The 20,250-nt window shown below is 39.0% G+C and overlaps 1 protein-coding gene across 4 annotated transcripts in view; it reads right to left on the minus strand.

Moving 5' to 3' along the window:
• Positions 1–5,969: 5,969 nt before the first annotated feature.
• Positions 5,970–20,250, minus strand: part of UBE2W (ubiquitin conjugating enzyme E2 W) — an 83,011-nt gene continuing 68,730 nt past the window's right edge. For 3 of the 4 annotated variants that reach the window (XM_008000899.3, XM_008000897.3, XM_038000381.2), the window contains one exon: positions 13,376–19,350. In XM_008000899.3, the coding sequence (XP_007999090.1) occupies positions 19,337–19,350 (14 nt within the window). In that variant the 3' untranslated portion in view covers positions 13,376–19,336. Of the gene's footprint in view, positions 6,393–13,375; positions 19,351–20,250 lie in introns of those variants that run through there. The other variant, XM_073018163.1, reaches the window with a different exon arrangement.

A 20,250-nucleotide genomic window follows, 5' to 3' on the forward strand; every position in this document is an offset into this window, starting at 1 on the left:
CAAGCCCCAAATCAAGTAAATTTCCATGACTTAAGTCAAATTTCCAGAAGTATCGTTATTTTTGCTCCTGTTCAGTTATATGTATTGACACTCAATTCTTCTTATGTACTACAGAAGGCAATGTTTTCCAAGAAATTCTTTTCTGTTCTAGAAACTACGTTCACAGCTAGGAATTATCACTAAAGGTCTTTAACATTACTTCTTAGGAAAAAAAAATACGTTCAAGCAAAATTAGAATGTATTCTAGTCTAAATCCATAAGAAATTGCCTTGAGTGGTCTGTTCTGGATGGTTGAACTGGAAATCAGGGTCAGTTGCGCCTACCAAGATGACTTTCTTTACGGCCTGCTTCTGGACACAGGAATCCAAGTACTAAGACAGTAGCAATAATTTAGAATTCAATGGAACTCTTTTTTTTTTTTTTGAGACAGAGTCTCGCACTGTTGCCCAGGCTGGAGTGCAGTGGCACAATCTCGGCTCACTGCAACCTCTGCCTCCCAGGTTCAAGCAATTCTCCTGCCTCAGCTTCTCAAGTAGCTGGGATTACAAGCGTGTACCACCACGCCCGGCTAATTTTTTTTTTTTTTTTTTTTTTTTTTTTTTTTGTATATTTAGTAGAGATGAGGTTTCACTATACTGGCCAGGCTGGTCTCGAACTCGTGACCTCAAAAGATCCACCTGGCTCAGCCTCCCAAAGTGCTGGGATTACACGCATGAGCCACCACACGCAGCCTCAACGGGACTCTTGCGGTGTTTCCTGTCAAGAATGGAACCCCTTGGATGGGGGCCATTGTTCCAGGGCCCATATAGTCTTCCTCCTAGAAATGACGCCCCATAAATAGGCCTGTGAGTCAAGTGCAAATACAGCATCTCGGAAGATGGCACCCATCTTTGGAGAGTGTCGCTTCCAAACCGACAAGTCAGCTGTTCCTCCAGTAAGCAGTGCTGATGTTCTTTCAGGCTGATTACTTTGGGTGGTGCTGTGTGATAGGCCACGTGACCTCTGGAGTTGTGCTGTGAAGTAGGTCTCCTGGTCAGATGCTCTGTTGTGTGGGATCCATGCCTGTGAATCAGGCACCGCATAAGACCCCAGACAGTGATGCTGGCTGATAGGCTTTGCAGGCAGAAATGGTAAACCAACACCCAGAGAGCGTTATTCTAGTGAGAATGACAGAGCGTGTCATTCCCGTGAGAATGAATTGCATGCCATTTGTACTAGTTTGCTAGGGTTGTTTGTACTAGTTTGTGTAATAAAGTACCACAAACTGGATGGCTTAAACAACAGACATTTATTTTCTCACAGCTCTGGAAGCTAGAAGTCCAAGATCAAGGTGCGGGCAGGGTTGGTTTCCTGTGAAGACTGAGAGGGTAGGGTCTGTCCCAAGCCTCTCTTTGGTTTATAGATGACTATCTTCACATTCTTCCTGTATCTTCACATCTTCCCTTTGTGTGTGTCTCTGTATCCAAATTTCCCTGTTTGTAAGAACACCAGGCTGGGTATGGTAGCTAATGCCTGTAGTCCCAGCACTTTGAGAGCCTGAGATGGGTGGATCACTTGAGCCCAGGAGTTCAAGACCAGCCTGGGTGACGTGGCAAAACCCCATCTCTACAAAAAAAATTAACCAGGCATGGTGATGCGCACCTGTAGTCTCAGTTATCAGTGAGGCTGAGGTGGGAGGATTGCTGGAGCCCGGGAGTTGAAGGCTGCACTGAGCCTAGATTGTGCCACTGTACTCCAGCATGGGTGACAGAGCAAGACCCTGTCCCCCCACCCAAAAAAGAAAGAATACCAGTCCCATTGCATTAAGCCTGTTCTAATGACGTCATAATAACTTGACTAACTCTGTAAAGACTTTGTCTCCAAATAAGATCACATTCTGAGGTACTAGGTACACACGAAATTGAAGGGCATAGCCAGGGACCACACGGACTAATGGAGAAGGCATCTCACTTCAAATCTGAAGGGCACACAGTTCAACCCACAACACCCTTCTAGGACAAAAGGATCCCAATGTAGATAATGTGACATCAGCTGGAATGTTGGGTGCTGAGTTCATATATATATACACATATATATATGAATTTATATATAATTATCTATATATTATATACATAAAATACTTGTTAGAAATATTCTAGAGCTTTGTTCTGCAATGTAGTCTGGTTATGTGGAAAGAGTAATCCTCTTGAGACTTGCTTTTTACGTTTTTTTAGAGAATTCATTAAGGATTAATTTTTCCTCAATAATAGGCAATGCTTTCTGAATATTCCACCTTATGCCCCTTGAACTGCACGGTTTTGCACTCTGGCTGGAGGGAACACAAGCTCTTCCCAGCTTTGTGTGATCTCTGCCTATCGCTCATTTTGGGTGTTTCCTTCCCCAGCTTCACAGCTCCCGCACATGCTGAAGCCGCACTGGCTGCCCTCTGAGATCCCTGGGGCCCTCTCTCTACAAAGCCCTCTCCTCTTTAGTACTCCGACCTGAAGACTCCAGTCACCCTGGGCCTCCCTGGACTTCCGGCTTTGTCTCCCCAGGTCAGGAGGATGGCTGGGCTATGCCTGCTTCCCTGTGCTCCAGCAGTCGGGAGCATTGTCCAGGCAGGGAGCTGGGGCAGGTGTAGGGCTCACTCCATCTGTTTTCCTTCTTTCAGTGACTGATGCCCTTTTTTGCTTGCTAGCCAATGTTTTGAAAACCATTGTTTCATGTATTTCATCTGAGTTGTTAGTTCTTTCAGGCTTTTTAGTTCTTTAAATCCAGTCCCTGTTGCTTCATCTCAGCTCAATATAGAAGTTTGTAATTAAAAACATGCCATCTGGAATGGAGTCCTCACTGTCTGACAGACAGTGAGTGATTAGGTCTCAATGTCCCATTTAGTACCTTCTTCTTGCACCACACCCAGTGCCAACTGTGTTGATTTGGGTCCTCCAGGAAGCAGACACTGGAGTTAGGAGGGCAAGAGGTTTGTTAGGGGAGTAAGTTTGTGAAAGACAGAGGAAGAGGATTGGGCTGAGAAAACCAAACAGTGATGCAGATCTGAAATCTGGGAAGCTAAAGAAGAGGCAAATTTGTGCAGACAGAGCTTTGGACTGGGAGGCAGTTCTGACAAGTTCTCGCCAGCCAATGTGGAGGTTTAGAGCAAGGATTACGTGTTAGAGAAGTGCCATCCTGAGCAGAAATGGCCAGGCCCCCACCATGCTCAGTCATTGGCTGAGGGCTGTGTGGAAGAAGTGTGGCCATGGCTCTGAAACTGAGGCAGATCCCACAGCTGCTGCCACACTGCCTGCAGCTTTCCAGCAAGTTCTTTCATGGAGGCAGGGCACGGCAGGTCCCCACAGCTGATGCAACCGCCTCATACTCACTCAAGACACTTTTTTCTTAGACTAGAATGTGTATATTTCAACAGACCAGAAAATGGAAAACAATACGTGTGGAATTCACTAATTCAAATAGAAACCAAAGGAATGACTATTTGGAACCTGCTTGAACTCATCAAAAACAAGTCATACCAGAACAACCAGTATCTCCTTTCTTTGATAAACTTATATAGCAGTTCCCTCTTATCCACGGGGGATACGTTCCAAAATGCTCAGTGAATTGCCAAAACTGCCAATAGTACCAAATCCTTTATATACGATGCTTTTTCCTACATAGACATACCTATAGTAAAGTTTAACTTCTAAATTAGGCACAGTAAGAGATGAACAATCATCACTAATAATAAAATAGGCCAATTACAACTATATACTGTAATAAAAGTTATGTGAATGTGGTCTCTCTCTCGCTCAAAATATTTTATTGTATTGTATTCACCTATTTTTGGACCTATTTTTGACTGTGGACAACTGAAAATACGGGAATCAAAACCATGAATAAGGGGGGCTACCTTATAGAAAGATAACCCGAGTGATAGTAGCATGATGTTTGATAGTTACAATGCTTAAATAATATGCTGAGCTGAAGACGCTAAATGAGATAATAAATGGTATGCTTATGTCTTTACTTTGCTTTTAAACACTGAAAAGGCAAGGCAGGTGGATCACCTAAGGTCAGGAGTTCGAGGCCTGCCAACATGGCAAAACCCTGTCTCTACTAAAAATACAAAAATTAACCAGACGTGGTGCACGCCTGTAATCCCAGCTACTTGGGAGGCTGAGGCAGGAGAATCAGTTGAACCCAGGAGGCGGAGGTTGCAGTGAGCCGAGATCACGTCACTGCACTCCAGCCTGGGTGACAGAGCAAGACCCTGTCTCGGCCGGGTGCAGTGGCTCACGCCTGTAATCCCAGCACTTTGGGAGGGCAGGGAGGGTGAGGCAGGTGGAACACCTGAGGTTGGGAGTTCAAGACCAGCCTGATCAACATGGAGAAACTCCATCTCTACTAAAAATACAAAACTATTCGGGCGTGGTGGCACATGCCTGTAGTCCCAGCTACTCGGGAGGCTGAGGCAGGAGAATTGCTTGAACCCGGGAGACAGAATTTGCAGTGAGCCGAGATCGCGCCATGGCACTCCAGCCTGGACAACAGATTGAGACTCTGTCTCAAAACAAAACAAAACAAAACAAAAAACCACACACTGAAAAGATGTAGAACAAATGCTTAGATGTGATATTAATCAAGAGGGAGCAAGAGGGAGAGCTAATATTTTGCATGATAGAATAAGAAAACTAAACACTATTGGATACAGGGTCAGAAAAAAAAAAAAAAAGAAAGAAAGAAAACAAAACCAACAAACAAAAAGTCTCAATAAAAGGGTAAAAGCAAATGAGATGAAATCTTTTTATTGTAGACAAGATCTCGCTATGTTGCCAGGCAGGAGTGCAGTGGCTATTCACAGGCTCCATCATAGCACACAGTGGCCTCAAACTCCTGGCCTCAAGCTATCCCATGGCTTTAACGTCCTGAGTAGCTGGAACTACAGGCATGGACCTCCATGCCTGGTGTGAGATGACATCTTATAGGAATAATTAACATACTTTACTTGGGACCAAAACAAAAACAAACAAAAACAAAACTATGTACACAGATATAACAAACACAAAAGACGTGACTTTTACCAATCAAAATCTTGTGTGATGTGGCTGCCAAAAAATGTGAATTCAAGCCTGGGCAACACAGTGGGATCCTTGCCTCTACAAATAAATTAAAATATTAGCCAGGCAGGCTGGGCACAGTGGCTTACGCCTGTAATCCCAGCGCTTTGGGAAGCCGAGGTAGGTGGATCACCTGAGGTCAGGAGTTGGAGATCAGCCTGGCCAACATGGCAAAATCTCATCTGTACTAAAAGTACAAAACTCAGCTGGGCATGGTGGTGGGCGCCTATAATCCCAGCTACTCGGGAGGCTGAGGCAGGAGAATTGCTTGAACCCGGGAGGCGGAGGATGCAGTGAGCCGAGATGGCATCACTGCACTCCAGCCTGGGTGACAAGAGTAAAACTCTATCTCAAAAAAAATAAAAAATAAAAAATAAAGAAAGAAAAGAAAAAAAATGTTTTTCAAGCTTGTTTTCAACAGCAAACACTTTCTCCTAATGCAAACATCTATAGAATATCAATATGAAATACAGTCACATGTGCCCCTGAGGTAACTGCAAGAAACTCCTAGAGCTCTGAGAAACAGCTTGAAAATCCTTGCCCTAAACCACAGAGCAAGTTCTATTCTCTTTTGTATCTTAGACTATTTGAAGTGGTAAGATCAGTTCTGGTTACTACACTTTAAAGCATCTTTGAAAATCTTGACCCTACAAAAGAATAATGCAAGGATTTGAAAATGTATCTCATTAAAAACCAGTAAAGGAGATGTTTTCCTCACTGTGTCATGAAATATGTTCTTGAAATATGTTCTCAAAACACCTGCAAATATCTGGAAAAGAAACCAGGACTTATTCCGTGTCTCCAGAAGACAGAACTAGAAAAAAGAGATAGTGCGTGTGTGTTTGTTAGGGCTGCTGTAACAAAGTAATTGAAACTGGATGGCTTAAAAGAAACCAGACATTTATTGTTTCACATTTCTGGAGGCTGGAAATCCATGATCAAGGTATCAGCAGAATCACGCTCTCTCCCACAGCTCCAGGGAAGAACCTTTCCCTGCTTCCTCCAGCCTCTGATGTTCCCAGCAATCCCTGGCATTCACTGGCTTGTTGATACATGACTCCATGACTACATGGTCTTCTCCACTGTGTGTGTGAGTCTCTTCTCCAATTCTTAGGACACCAATTCTATTGGATTAAGGCCACACTCTACTTCGGTATGACCTCACCTCAACTAATGACATCTGCAATGACTCTATTTCCAAATAGGGTCACAATTTGAGGTACTGGGAGTTAAGACTTCAACACATCTTATTGGAGGACACAATTCAATCTGTAATAGATAGTATGAAGGCAGATTTCAGTTCTGAAAAAAAAATTAATTTTTTTGAGACAGGATGTCACTCTTTCTCCAGGTTGGAGTGCAGTGGCACAATGCAACCTCCGTCTCCCAAGTCTCTTTTTGGTTTCAAAAAAAAAGTATTAAATTATTTTCCAGCGATTAGTTAATGGGCAATTAACCCACAAACTGAGTAAAATCATCACACTGAATATTTCAATATCATTGCTGCCTAAAAACTTCAGCTCCCGTCTCCACTTACTAATTGACTGTATAAGCTACCATACTCAGTACAATGGGGGAATGTAAACACACCTCCTTTTCTCCCAAACCTGCTTCTTCACTTTGTTCTTTGGTGAAAACTATCACCCTCAACTCATTTGTCCAAGCCCAAAACATAGTGGTTATCTCAAGTATAAATGTATTGACTTTGAGCATGGATTTTGGAATTTGTCAGACTCAGGTTTGGGTGTTTGTTTGTTTGTTTGTTTGTTTTGATTTTTAAACAGTGTCTCGCTCTGTCAGCCAGGCTGGAGTGCAGTGATCTTCCCATCCCAGCCTCCCAAGTAGTTGGGACCACAGGTGCACACCATCATGCCTAGCTAATTTTTATATTTTTGCGACATGGAGTTTCACCATGTTGCCCAGGCTAGACTCAGGTTTTAAATTCTAGCTCCATCACATTTACAGTGTGTGAATTTGGGCAATTTGATTATGGCTGAATTTGTCCACTTTCTCACACCCTATTTCAAGCCATCACCATCCTGTCTTTATTACTAAAAGCCTCCTAATTTTTTTTTAAGACAGACTCTTGCTCTGTTGCCAGGCTGGAGTGCAGTGACATGATCTCGGCTCACTGCAACCTCCCCCTCCTGGGTTCAAGTGATTCTTCTGCCTTAGCCTCCTGAGTAGCTGGAACTACAGGCATGTGCCACTAGGCCAGGCTAATTTTTTTTGTATTTTTAGTAGAGACGGTGTTTCACCATGTTGGCCAGGATGGTCTCGATCTCTTGACCTTGTGATCTGCCTGCCTTGGCCTCCCAAAGTGCTGGGATTACAGGCATGAGCCACCGTGCCTAGCCATTTTTTTAAAAAATTGAGGTATAATGTACAATAATCTACAAATAAAGTGTATAATTTGATGAATTTGACATATACATCTGTGAAACCAAGATAATCAAGATAATGAACATATGTATCATTCCCAAAAGTTTGTTTCTTCCCCTTTGTAATCTCCCCTTCCCGCCGTCCCATTTCCCTATACGAACATTTATCGAATTCTGTCACTGTAACTAAGGATGCGTTTTCTAGAATTTTATGTAAATAAAGCCATACAGGATGTATGCTTTTTGGCCTGGCTATATTCACTCAGCATAACCAAGATTTATCAGGATTCATCAACTTCATTACATGTATCAATAGTTTGTTCCTATTTTATTGCTGAATTATTCCCTTGTATGGAGAGTTGCTTATCTGTTCACCTATTGATGGGCATTTGGAATGTTTCTAGTTTGGGCAGATTACATAAAACATAAAATGTTTTCTGTTTCATATAAACATTGGTATACGAGGCCCTTTGTGGACATATGCTTTCTTTTCTCTTGGGCAAATAGCTAGGTGTGAAATGGCTGATTTGTATAGTAGGTATGTGCATAACTTTTAAAGAAACTGCCAAATTATTTTCCAAAGTGGTTATACAATTCTAAATTCCCACCTGCAGTATAGGAGAGTTTCCATTGCTCCACATCCTTGCCAAAACTTGGTATGGTCAATGCAGTTGGTGTGCAGTGGGATCTCATCGTTTTTATCATTGTTTTTATTTGTATTTTGCTAAGGACTAAGGGTGTTGAGCAGTGCTCCACGTGTTTGCCATTCCTATATTCTCTTTGGTTACATATCAGTTCGTGTAAAAAACCGAAATTGTCCATTACTTCATTGGGTTTTGTTATTGAATTTTAAGTTCTTAAAAAATTATAAATAGATCCTTTATCAGATATATCAACATAATTTGCAAAGATATTGTCTTGTTTTTATAGTTTGTCTTTTGAAGAACCCGTTTTACATTTTGATGAGTCCAACTCATTCTTTTAGAGTTTGTGTCATAGTTAAGAAATCTTTGTCAAATCCAAGACCTCAGATTTTCTCCTTTTTGAAGTTTTATTGTTTTTGCTCTCAATTTAGGTCTATGATTCATTTTGGGCTAATTCTGTATATAGTGTTAGGTAAGATTTTTGTTTTTTGCATATGGCTGTCCAAATGTTCTAATGCCTTTCACTGGATGGACTGTTGTTTCACCCAGAAGTGCCTTGGCATCTTTTTTTGAAAATCAGTTGGCCGTATTTCTGGACTCTCTATTCTGTTCCATTATGTCTGGGTCTTTATTCCAATAGTTCATATTATAATCAATTCAAGCCATCATCCTTTGTCTGGATTACTGAAAAAGCCTCTTGGGTTCTGCTCCCATCCCCACATTCCCAGCTCTGTGACTCTTCCAATCCATTCTCCAGACTACAGCCAAGGCCAAGGTAATTTTTCCAAAGTGCAAATCTCATTCCACCAGTCCCTTTGCCCACAATATTAAGTCAAAACTTTATAACATGATTTTTGTTTTTGAGATGGAGGCTTGCTCTGTTGCCCAGGCTGGAGTGCAGTGGTGCGATCTCGGCTCACTGCAACCTTTGTCTCCTGGTTCAAGCGATTCTCCTGCCTCAGCCTCCCGAGTAGCTGGGATTACAGGCACGTGCCACCGGCCCGGTTAATTTTTGTGTTTTAGTAGAGACGAGTTTCACCCTGTTGGCTAGGCTGGTCTCAAACTCCTGACCTCAGGTGATCCGCTTGCCTTGGCCTCCCAAAGTGTTGGGATTACAGGCATGAGCCACTTCACCTGGCCATAACATGGTTTTTTACCATTCTAATTCAATGCTCCCACCACACTGTTCTTTCTCATACCTGGGCCTTTGCAGTGTGTGCTTATACATGCCCTCATCTTCACTCTCCCACCTTTACCTGGCAAATACTCATCCTGCATTTCATCACATTCCCTGAATTCTTTCTTGGACTCCCTGTGTTGATTCTTCCTGCCTTGATGCTCACCCAGCACTCTGTGATTACCCCAGGACACCAAGTGTCAAACTGTATTTCAATTACCTGTCTGCCTTCCCTGCCTGATCATAGTTCCTTGAGACTCAGTAGGCATTCAATATTTAAATGAGTGTAAAGACAAACAAGATAGGTTCTCATTCTTCAGAAGATCCCAAGTTATGCCAGGCAGATCAGCAAACCCTATCAGATCATGTCAAACCCCTCTAATGCTTTCTAGGTCTGTTTATATTGTTTCTGCTGGTTGTTTATCATGGTGTCTTATTTCCTAGAATGTGATAACTTTATGTCCTAGGAAGAAAGTATCTTCCTCCAGAGAGGATTTTCATTTGCTTCCGCATGTCATCTCCTGAGGACACTGCCAGTCAGGGACCACACCTTAATCCAAGTCCAAGGCTTGACATTCCCTGAACCACCCTAGAGTGGGTGCAAATCCGAATCATGGCTGGTTTACTTAGCTGATCTTTACTATGAAGTAGACCCATTGGGTCTAGCTTTAAATTATTTCTTGGTGGGTGGGATGCTGGGGTAGTAGTGCAGGCTCCTTGTTTTAGGCATATCCTGGGCAACTATCCTTGTGATATTGCCCACACAGTGGCTTAGTTTCATAACTATTTCTTCCCAATTGATAAATTCCCGGATGACAAAAGTAACTCTTAGTTGCTGGGCTCATCTCTCAGCTAGTGGAAACTGAAGGACCAAATAACTTCAGTCTTACCCTGACTCACAAGGACCTACACCATCCTAAATACCCTGCTCACCCTCAATCAGTCACAGTCCTTTGTACTGATCTTCATGCGAATTCCTCTCCTGTCCTAGCATTTTGTACCTGGGAACTCTGTTCTTTCCTGAAACTCATCTACAAAGTTTACATTTTTCAGATCATGACAGTATTTTTATTTTTTTGAGATGGAGTCTCGCTCTGTCACCCAGGCTGGAGTGCGGTGCATGGTCTCACTCAGCTCACTGAAAATTCTGCCTCCCAGGTTCAAGTGATTCTTGTGCCTAAGCCTTCCAAACAGTGGGATTACAGGTATGTGACACCATGCCCAGCTTTTTTGTATTTTTAGTAAAGATGGGGTTTCTCCATGTTGGCCAGGCTTGTCTCGACCTCCTGGCCTCAATGACCCACCTGCCTTGACCTCCCAAAGTGCTGGGATTACATGTGTGAGCTACCATGCCTGGCCCATGACAGTATTAAAGAAAACAAATTCAGAGGGTGCAGGTTGATTACACAGATCTACTGCCTAATGCTGGGGGTTTGGGCTCTATTGAACCCATTGCCCAAATAGCTAACACAGTACCCAATGGGTAGTTTTTCCAACCCTGGCACCCATCCCCCACTCCCTTTTGGAGTCCCCTGTGTCTTTTTTTTTTTTTTTGGAGATGGAGTCTCGCTGTCCCAGACTGGAGTGCAATGGCGTGATCTTAATTCATTGCAACCTCTGCCTCCCGGATTCAAGCTATTCTCCTGCCTCAGTCTCCCAAGTAGCTGGGATTACAGACGCCATTAATTTTTGTATTTTTAGTAGAGACGGGGTTTCACCATGTTGGCCAGGCTGGTCTCAAGCTCCTGACCTTGCGATCCACTCGCCCAAAGTGCTGGGATTACAGGCGTGAGCCACTGTGCCTGGCCCGTCTATCTTTATGCGTTACAGTACTTTTGGCAGACGTGTTTCTGTGATAATCAGAAACTATCTGCACCTCTTAAGGCTTGTAACATTTTATGATATGCTTTTCTATTTATTATCCCCCTTATTACATAAGCCCTTTGAAGATATATACTTTATCTGCCATCCTTCTTGGGACATGAAAGGTACACAATAATTACCTGCTTAATGTTGGTTTTTAACCTTATGTCAGGTTTACCTTTATGATTTTATGGTTCCTGAGATGTATTTAGTTTAAAACAATTTGTGACAAGCAATTTGCCTGAGATAAAGATATGAGAAACACCTATAAAAAAGAAGCCAAAACCAATGAAGAATGATTAATGATTTATTTAAAAGTAATTTTCTCAAACTCTCTGGGATAGAAAGAGCAGGGTTCTGCTATAACATTTTACTCAGGTGGTGGTTCTTGATGTATGTTTCAAAATAGCTACCACCTAAGTTTCTTTGAGAAAGCTAGGATAAAAATACAAGTATAACCAAGTTAATTCAGTACACACTTATTAAATGCCTATGTGCTACAGGTACTGTATACTAGGTACTGTGTGCTACGTGCTGGGGACACAATTGCCACACTGTCTCTACTGTTAAAAAGTTCAGGATAGATGACTGGTAGGAAGAGAAGAAAGGACATCGATGACAACCTTTCAGCTACCTTTGAATTAGACCTTTCAGGTAGAAACGCAGATCATGAACATTCTAGCAACAGGGAAGAACATTAGCAGAGGACAGTGGAGGGTTGCATTGCTACTGCTTATGAAACAAGGTTTGTGGATGGCTGAAGAGCAGCCTAGGGACACCAAGGCCAGGAAGTGAAAGGCCCTAATGGTAACGAGACTGGAGAGAAGGTAGAAATCTCAGAGACATTTTAAGGTTACACTCAACAGGACTTGAAAAATGCAAGGAGAGTACTACTGAGTATCACTGCTTGGTTAACTAGGTTGGATGGGAATGTCATTAAATTATAGCAGGATAAAAGAAATACGTTTTCATTGGGGTGAATATGGAGACATAAAATTTTAATGTTGAATTGGCTATCTGCAGGATACAGCCATCTATATTAGGATCTTGTCTGATGATATATATTCACCCACATTAAGTCCTTGAAGGCCAGGTACACACGAGAAGGTATTTCCTATTTTGGGATAAACTTTCCTTATTTCCATAATCCACTTAACTGTAAAGGGTGTAGGGATTCCCACTTATGTATTCTGCATCACGCAGGCAAACATTAAAAATAAATCTCACAGGCAACTAAAAAACTGGTTGAAAGGGGCTCCCAACAGGACAGATAACCACTGTGGCTTTGAGCTTTATTATCCAAGTACACAAAACTCTTAGCTGTGTCACTTGATCCTTCAATTTAGCTTATGTTTAATTTTGTTATGTGTTATGTTAGTGTGAAAATCAGTGAGAAATATAGGGAGGACATAAACAGAATCACTTATTCAGAGTAGCTTAAAGTAGTGGAGAAAAGTCAAATCCTACTATGGAAAGTAGAAATTACTTTAAGGATTATAATAAAGGAAAAGGGCACCATCAAAGTACAAAAGAAGATGGTTCATATATTTATCTAACCATCTACTAACATAGTTGTGTAGGACGGCAGGAACAGTTTGAGACATGATCATTTTTATGGCAGAATGGCTGCCTCAATGAGGACTAAGGTGCTCCTGAGGCAAGCAGATCCCCTGTAGAAAAGAACACTTAGAAATTACCAGCAGAGCATATTTAATTCTTCCTGTCAGAAATAACAGACGCTGAGATAGCCCCTTCTTGTGGTTATTTCATTCCTCTTCTTGCAGCTTCAAGAGTCACTCATTTAAGTCATTAGTTGATCTGTTTGTATACTCCAGAAAGCATCCAGAAGTTCTTACAGTATGTCCTTAATTGTACAACTTGAAGTTCAGAAACATCGGACTCACGATAACTCTAAACAAGTGCCTGGGTCTCCATTTCCATCTTCTCTGAAAACGCTCAGTCTTTAATTGGGACTTATTAAAACATAAACACTAAAACTAGCTACATATTACATAAAGGTGATGTGTTAAATAGATGGTTTGAGTGACTTATCTTCATTCTGTTGCATTCATTTTGGAAATGGACATGTTCCTGTTTCTATAATCCTTTAAAATTCAGTCTTTTGTGAAGAGAAACTACTGTACAAATAAAGTTTTACATCATAAACCAAAAAGAGGTCTGGTATTTATCCCATTTAGTATTCAAGTCTACAGAAAAAAATCCAGTGACAACTGCTTTATTATTAAAAGTTATGAAATTCCATAAAGCACACAAAGTAATCTGCATTCAACTAACAAGTCTGATACATATATTAAAAAATATATAACATAGATTTGTCTGTTTTAACATTTATATTCTATTTAAAAAGTAGTGACTTTACATATTTTGCAACTTGAATTTATAAAATATATACATCCACCCTACTCAAATCCGCAAGCATGAGCTTTCATTCCTATTAATAAAATGCACAATCTGTAGTTCTGAATAATAAAAGGAAAATGGTACCAACTAAAATGAACAAATTCATTTTGACCTGAACATGCATTTAGTTTTTGGCTACTAATCAACCCAATAATCCATTCAAATAATTATTTTACCTTGAGCCTGACCACCAATTTGCCTTTACATATACAATCTGTGGTTAACTATGAAGAGGTGCATTTTCATGGTATCTGACAAAATTTACCAAGTTTCTTATGGTAGATTTCAGGCTTTAAATTGTATGTTTCAGGCTTCAAAAGATGCAGGATTATTCAATCTTTCCACAAACCAGAAAATCTGACAAGTGATGTCATTTCGAAATCATGTTTTTGCCTTGAGAAAACAACTTAGAACTGTGGTAGGACCATCCTTTTCTCAAAACCCAGAGAGTGTATGTGCCAAGGACTAGAACAAGAACTGGATCTCTCCTTTTCCCAGTCAACTCCTCACTCACCATATTAAAACTGGAGTTATTGAGGTATGTTAAGATAGATCAGCTTCTATTCAGGCATTCCTTCCACATACTCAAAATACTCTGATATTTTATTAACAAAAAATTTTTCATAAAAAAAATAGTCATTTAATCATTTTAGAGACTCATCACAAAATACAAGTCACAATATTAACATGTGAAAATTAAAATTACAATTAACATCTCACCAGGATCAAACAACTCTAACTTCAACTTTCAGGATAGAGAGCCAAGTTTCAAGTATATGTCTAGATTCTATGTGCCTCTAAAGATAATAATGCACATAAACCTGTCTTAAATCAGCAAACAGATGAGGCATGGTGGCTTGCACCTCTAATCTCAGCACTTTGGGAGGCTGAGGCAGGAGGAATGCCTGAGCCCAGGAATTCAAGATCAGCCTGGGCAACACGGTGAGACCTCGTGTCTTAAAGAAAAAACAAAAAACAGAAAAAAAAAACCAAACAAACTACATATCCATTCAGGCATGGTGGCACACACCTGTAGACTCAGCTACTCGGGAGGCAGGAGGATTGCTTGAGCCAAGAAGGTCAAGGCTGCAATGATTGTTCCACTGCACACTCCAGCCTGGGCAACAGAGAAAGAACCTGTCTCAAAAAACAAAAACAACCCCCACACAATTTATGTTGAGAAAGCAAGTTTCCCACAAATTATTTTTAAAAAATGATTCCAGGCTGGGTGCAGTGGGTCATGCCTGTAATCGCAACACTTTGGGAGGCTGAGGTGGGCAGATCAGCTTGAAGTCAGGAGTTCGACACCAGCCTGGCCAACATGGTGAAACCTTGTCTCTACTAAAAATACAAAAATTAGTCAGGTGTGGCAGTGCATGCCTGTAATCTCAGCTACTCAGGAGGCCGAGGCAGGAGAATCGCTTAGACTCAGGAAGCGGAGGTTGAAATGAGCCAGATTGTGCCACTGCACTAAAGCCCAGGTGACAGAACAAGACTCCGTCTCAAAAATAAATAAATAAATAAATAAAAAATAAAAATAATAATCATTCCACATCTCAAAATGACTTAGAAATTTAAATGGAAAAATAAATAATTTGCTTGGGCAATAATTTGGCTTTGGGAGAGTCCTCATGCAAAAATAACAAAATTTCCTTAATATTAGTAGTGAAGAACTAATTACAGCTAACAGCTCATTTGCCAAGCAGTCAATTATTCAACAAATTTAGCCATCTACTGACAAACTGAAATTAGTATCAGAAATTCCATGTATTTTATTTGTAGGTAGGAAAGCCATTTTAAATTTTTCAAAAATTCATGGCATAATTTTAATAATCTTCCTTCTGTAGATTCCCTAACCTCAGGAAAAAAAAAGAGAATAAATTAGAAGTGAGAAAAGGAAACTGTGGAAGACTGATACACTGAACATCTGTGGGAAGAGACAGAAAAATAGGAAGAAAAAGAAAGGACAGATTTTTAAAAATTTAGAAAAGACTGCAAAAAGGATTGGGGCCAGTTGGTGCAGATTAAAAGACACCTTCTTCACAGACCTCAATCATGCACAGGCAGTAAGGGCATTACTGTAACACAGAACAGTATAGTAGCTGATTTTGATAATGAATTCTCAGAAAATAATATGATTAAGCTTCAGTTCTTATTGAAAAGCAATTTACATACACAATTACAAACAATTGCAAATTTTAAGCATTCAGCTAAGATATGTACTAAAAAAATTAATGAACATGAGATCAAGAAATATAAGCAGCAGTCACCATAAAGGCTTAGAACTAGTGACACTGAATTCTTTATTTAAAAAAATTTTTGAACACACAGTACCTCCTCTTCTCTTCTATCTTTAGGAAGAAGTTATAACAAGGTTTAAATATCTCAATTCTGAAAAACAATAGGCTTTTAAAAAATAAGACTTGATTACCAGAAACAATTAATATGTAGTTACATAACCATTTTCATATCACTACTCATTTCCATTATTTACCAATTCATCTTTGACGCAACTTGGAAACAATTAAGCAGTCACCAGACACCTGTTTTAGAATCTGAAGAAATTATTATCCACCACAGGAATCTAATGATGTATATATTTGCATATATTTAAAATTTCATAAGGGAAAAAGTAGTAAACTATTCTAGTTACTTTAAACCAAATATTGATATTCCTAGTCAAAACAACAAGGATTAGGATCTTTCTCCAGGTGAACTGTTGACTATATAGAAGCTATTTCCAGCACTTTCTTCTGGGGATTAAAAATGCTTTATTTCCCTGCTGGCTAACATGATAAATTATATATTACAAGTAAGTGCTTCAGAAGTGAATATTAATTCCTTAAGAGAACCACCATAAAATGTATTTTATAAAAATTCTCTTAAAAACTGAAAACAATCCTTCTCTTTAAAACCTATGGCATTAATCCCTACTTGACCAAAAAAAAAAAAAAAAAAAAAAAAAAAAAAGAAGGAAGGGCACCATGTTCATGATCTAAGCATGCATAAATAAGGAAGCAAATGTATCACTGTCTTAATAGAATTTGGCAAACCAGAAGAATGGCCTAAAAATAAATAAATAAATAAATAAAAAAAGAAAAGTGTACATTATCTTCTAAGTATGAAAGTCTAATTCTGTAGGCCTATGTAGCAAATAGTGCCCCACGAGGAAATGCAGGGAGGGGGCAAGTAGCATATCCCTATATACATTTTCTTGATATTCTGGTTGTCTTTCAACAATGCATTACAGAGAAATATTCTTTTTATTATTACAAGCCATTCATTAATTGCTCTGTAGAGCAATGACTCAGATAAATGTCCTACGACTTTTAATAATGTAACTAACATATAAATTAAATTTAAGTGCAAGGAGTTTTCAATGATTCCTAAATTTCAAGAGAGTGTTGTTAACCTGATTATGAATTTTAAATGTTTGTGCTCCTATATTTTAGCATATTTCACCTTATTTTCTTCTCTTTAAACCGTAAGATGTACCGAAATTATTTCATTTTCTTCTACTTTCCTCTGTTTCATTTTAGTTTACGGTACTTATATGTAGAGAGAGAGGTATGTTAAAATATTATTATAAAAAACTCAATTGAGGCTATATATGACCTATTACTCTATAGTATAGCATTGTTAATCTTTGACCCAGTATATTAATTCCTTTGGTGAATAAATGTCACCGGTCATTTCTTTATAAAAGCATTTTAGTAAGAGAACCAGCAACATGGAGAGAGATTTCTCCCCAACCCCCAGAAAAAGATCAAGTCAAACGGTAGTGTAGAGCAGTTATGTAAAACATGAAAATACATAATTTACAGCTGCAATTTTCATATTAAAAGCAGTTTAAAACTCTGAGTAATTCAAAGACTTTCTGACAGAGCTCACTGTGAGAATTTATATTTATCTAGTCAAGACAGAACAAAAATGTTTATAATTTTTTAAAAGTGGTAATTGTTAACTAGCGGTACATAAACAGTGTCCACAATTTGGTGGCTGGCCATGGTTTTAATTTTTTTTTTCAAGTTATTTCTATAGCAGACATATTTTTGAAGTCTACCCACCCCTGAGTTCAGCAATTATACTTTTAGAGTGTAAAATTATATGCCCTTAATTAACAACATGTACAAAGCTACAAAATGTCATCTATACAGATTAAAAACAATTTTAAAATATTTACCAATTATTGATTGAATGGTTTTACTGGGGTACATATTTCAAACCTTTCAGCCAACTGGCTTTTAGTTTTAAGCCCAAATTGATTCATATATTCACTGCAGGATATTTCAAAAAGAGTGCAACAATAAGGCATTAGTAAAAATAACACTGTAGTAGAAACAGATTTTGCATATGTGAAAAGGTAATTTATAAAATACATTAATCACTTCTTAAAAAGAACTTAGTTGCGTATCATTAACTCACATGGTACTGAGAATTGGACCTTTCAACGATTTTTTTTCTGTAGAAAATTTTATCTAACTGTAAGCAAAGTCTTTTCAACAACAACAAAACCCTCCAGGAAAAACTATATGGCTGTGTGAGACAAATAAGCAACCATTTGACAGCGATTTTTGCCTAAATTTTAAAATAAAAATGTCCACACTCTTTTGTTAAAACATTAAGCCTCTGTCAAAAATGTATTTCTTATTTTAGGGTACAGGATTAAAGGACAAGATGATACTTACAAGTAAAGAAAATTTACAAGAAAAAACTTAACAAAAGTTTTTCAATAAAAGTACTGTAACATTCAAACTTGACTTATAATAAAAGAAACAAGATTGCAAACAAAAATGTTTACGGGTTTTCCAAACATAAATAAATGAAATAGTGTTTAGGCAGTAGGGCTCATGCTGATGGCTAGCAGGAAGTGAACAGAGTGTAACCTACTTGGAAAAAATCTTTAATGTACAAATAACAAGCCCAAATTATGGACTGCAGCAATTTAATCATCACTGCCATTTTTCTTACTTCCAAAATAAAGCCTTGATTAAACCATTCATACCCTATATTACTCATACCTTTACTTCAGAGATTGAGGAACTATATACAACAAATGAATTTATTTTCACCATAGGGATAACATACTGTACCTCTCTGCCAATGTTACTTGAAAATCTTCCATGTCAAAACAACTTGACAGTAGATATAAACAATTCAATAAATACGCAATGATCTTTCATTACAGTCCTTTAAAGGCGCATGTTAATTCATGCTGTTAACCTTAGGATCACAGTGCATAGAATCCAAATATAAACAGTTGGGGTGACTTTTAAAGTAATGTTGGATCCCTCACTTTATTTATATTCCCACTATAACCGACAAGTTCATTTCATAGGCCCTATCATGCATTAATCATTGAGTGGCAGGAGTTAATGAAAACTTTTCCTGTTACAACGTCCATTGCCGGCAATGAACGTACCAAAACCGCCAAGGAAGTCATTGTTATTGCACAATACATAAGGACCTGGAGCTTTTCCAAAAGCTTAAAAAAATAAAAATAAAAAATGGAATTATATTTGACGTTTCCTGACACCTGCATTAATACTGTATGACTAATAAAAGCATGTCAGTTGCCTGGACTGAACCAGCGATCAACATGCGCCCAGAATGCACACAAGTAAAAATGCAGTAAAAGGAAGTAGTCTTCATTGCCTATAGGTCACTTCCAGTCAAAGGTTAAAGTTCAAAGACTGAATGATCAAAGTGCTCATTTTCTCAGTAGGACTATCTTCTGCTAGGAGGATGATAACAGTGGCATCAACAAGTATCATCTTTAAGAAAAGGAGAAAAAAGATAATTAAAAAGTCAAGCATGTAGAAGTAAATTCTACAAGTTTGTTTAATGTAGAAATAATTTCAATTAGCAAGAAGTACACAGTTTACATGTCTGATCGGCCTCCCCCAAACCTGTGAATAGAAAGTGCAACCTGTGTTCAATTATACAGTGATAAACAAATTGTTTTATTCTTTCAGAGAAATAGTTCCCACAAACCTTAAAATGATATGTTATTAGTACATTCTATTTAAAATAATAAACTGATATGACATGTTAGAACATATTCAGGATGTATTAATCTTAAGAGAATTATTTTATGGGCAACAAGTTCACATTGTAATGAGATAGGACGTAAACTCCTGATCAACAGTGCCATGCTGTTTAACACAGAATAATACACAATTTGCCTTTAGACTGTGAAGGAAGTAACCTTTCTTTACCAATGAGATACAATCTCCAAATCAATAAACAGTTAAGATTAATTTCCCTTTAGAAAATAAGCTTTCAGGCCGGACATGGTGGCTCACACCTGTAATCCCAGCACTTTGGGAGGCCAAGGCAGGCAGATCACTTGAGGTCAGGAGTTTGAGACCAGCCTGGCCAACATGGTGAAATCCTCTCTCTACTAAAAATACAAAAATTAGCTGGGCATGGTGGTACACACCAATGGTCCCAGCTACTCAGGAGGCTGAGGCAAGGGAATTGCTTGAATCCGGGAGGCAGAGGTCGCAGTGACACAAGACTGCACCACTGCACTCCAGCCTGAGAGACAGAGGGAAGCTCTGTCTCAAAAAAAAAAAAAAAAAAAAGGAAAGAAAATAAGCTTTCAGCAAGCATAGATACATATGCAAATGGAGTCATTATTTAATAATAACTTCTGGTAGTCTCAACACATA

The sequence above is a fragment of the Chlorocebus sabaeus genome, chromosome 8 (assembly GCF_047675955.1).
Source record: "Chlorocebus sabaeus isolate Y175 chromosome 8, mChlSab1.0.hap1, whole genome shotgun sequence".
Classification (NCBI taxonomy): Eukaryota; Metazoa; Chordata; class Mammalia; order Primates; family Cercopithecidae; genus Chlorocebus; species Chlorocebus sabaeus.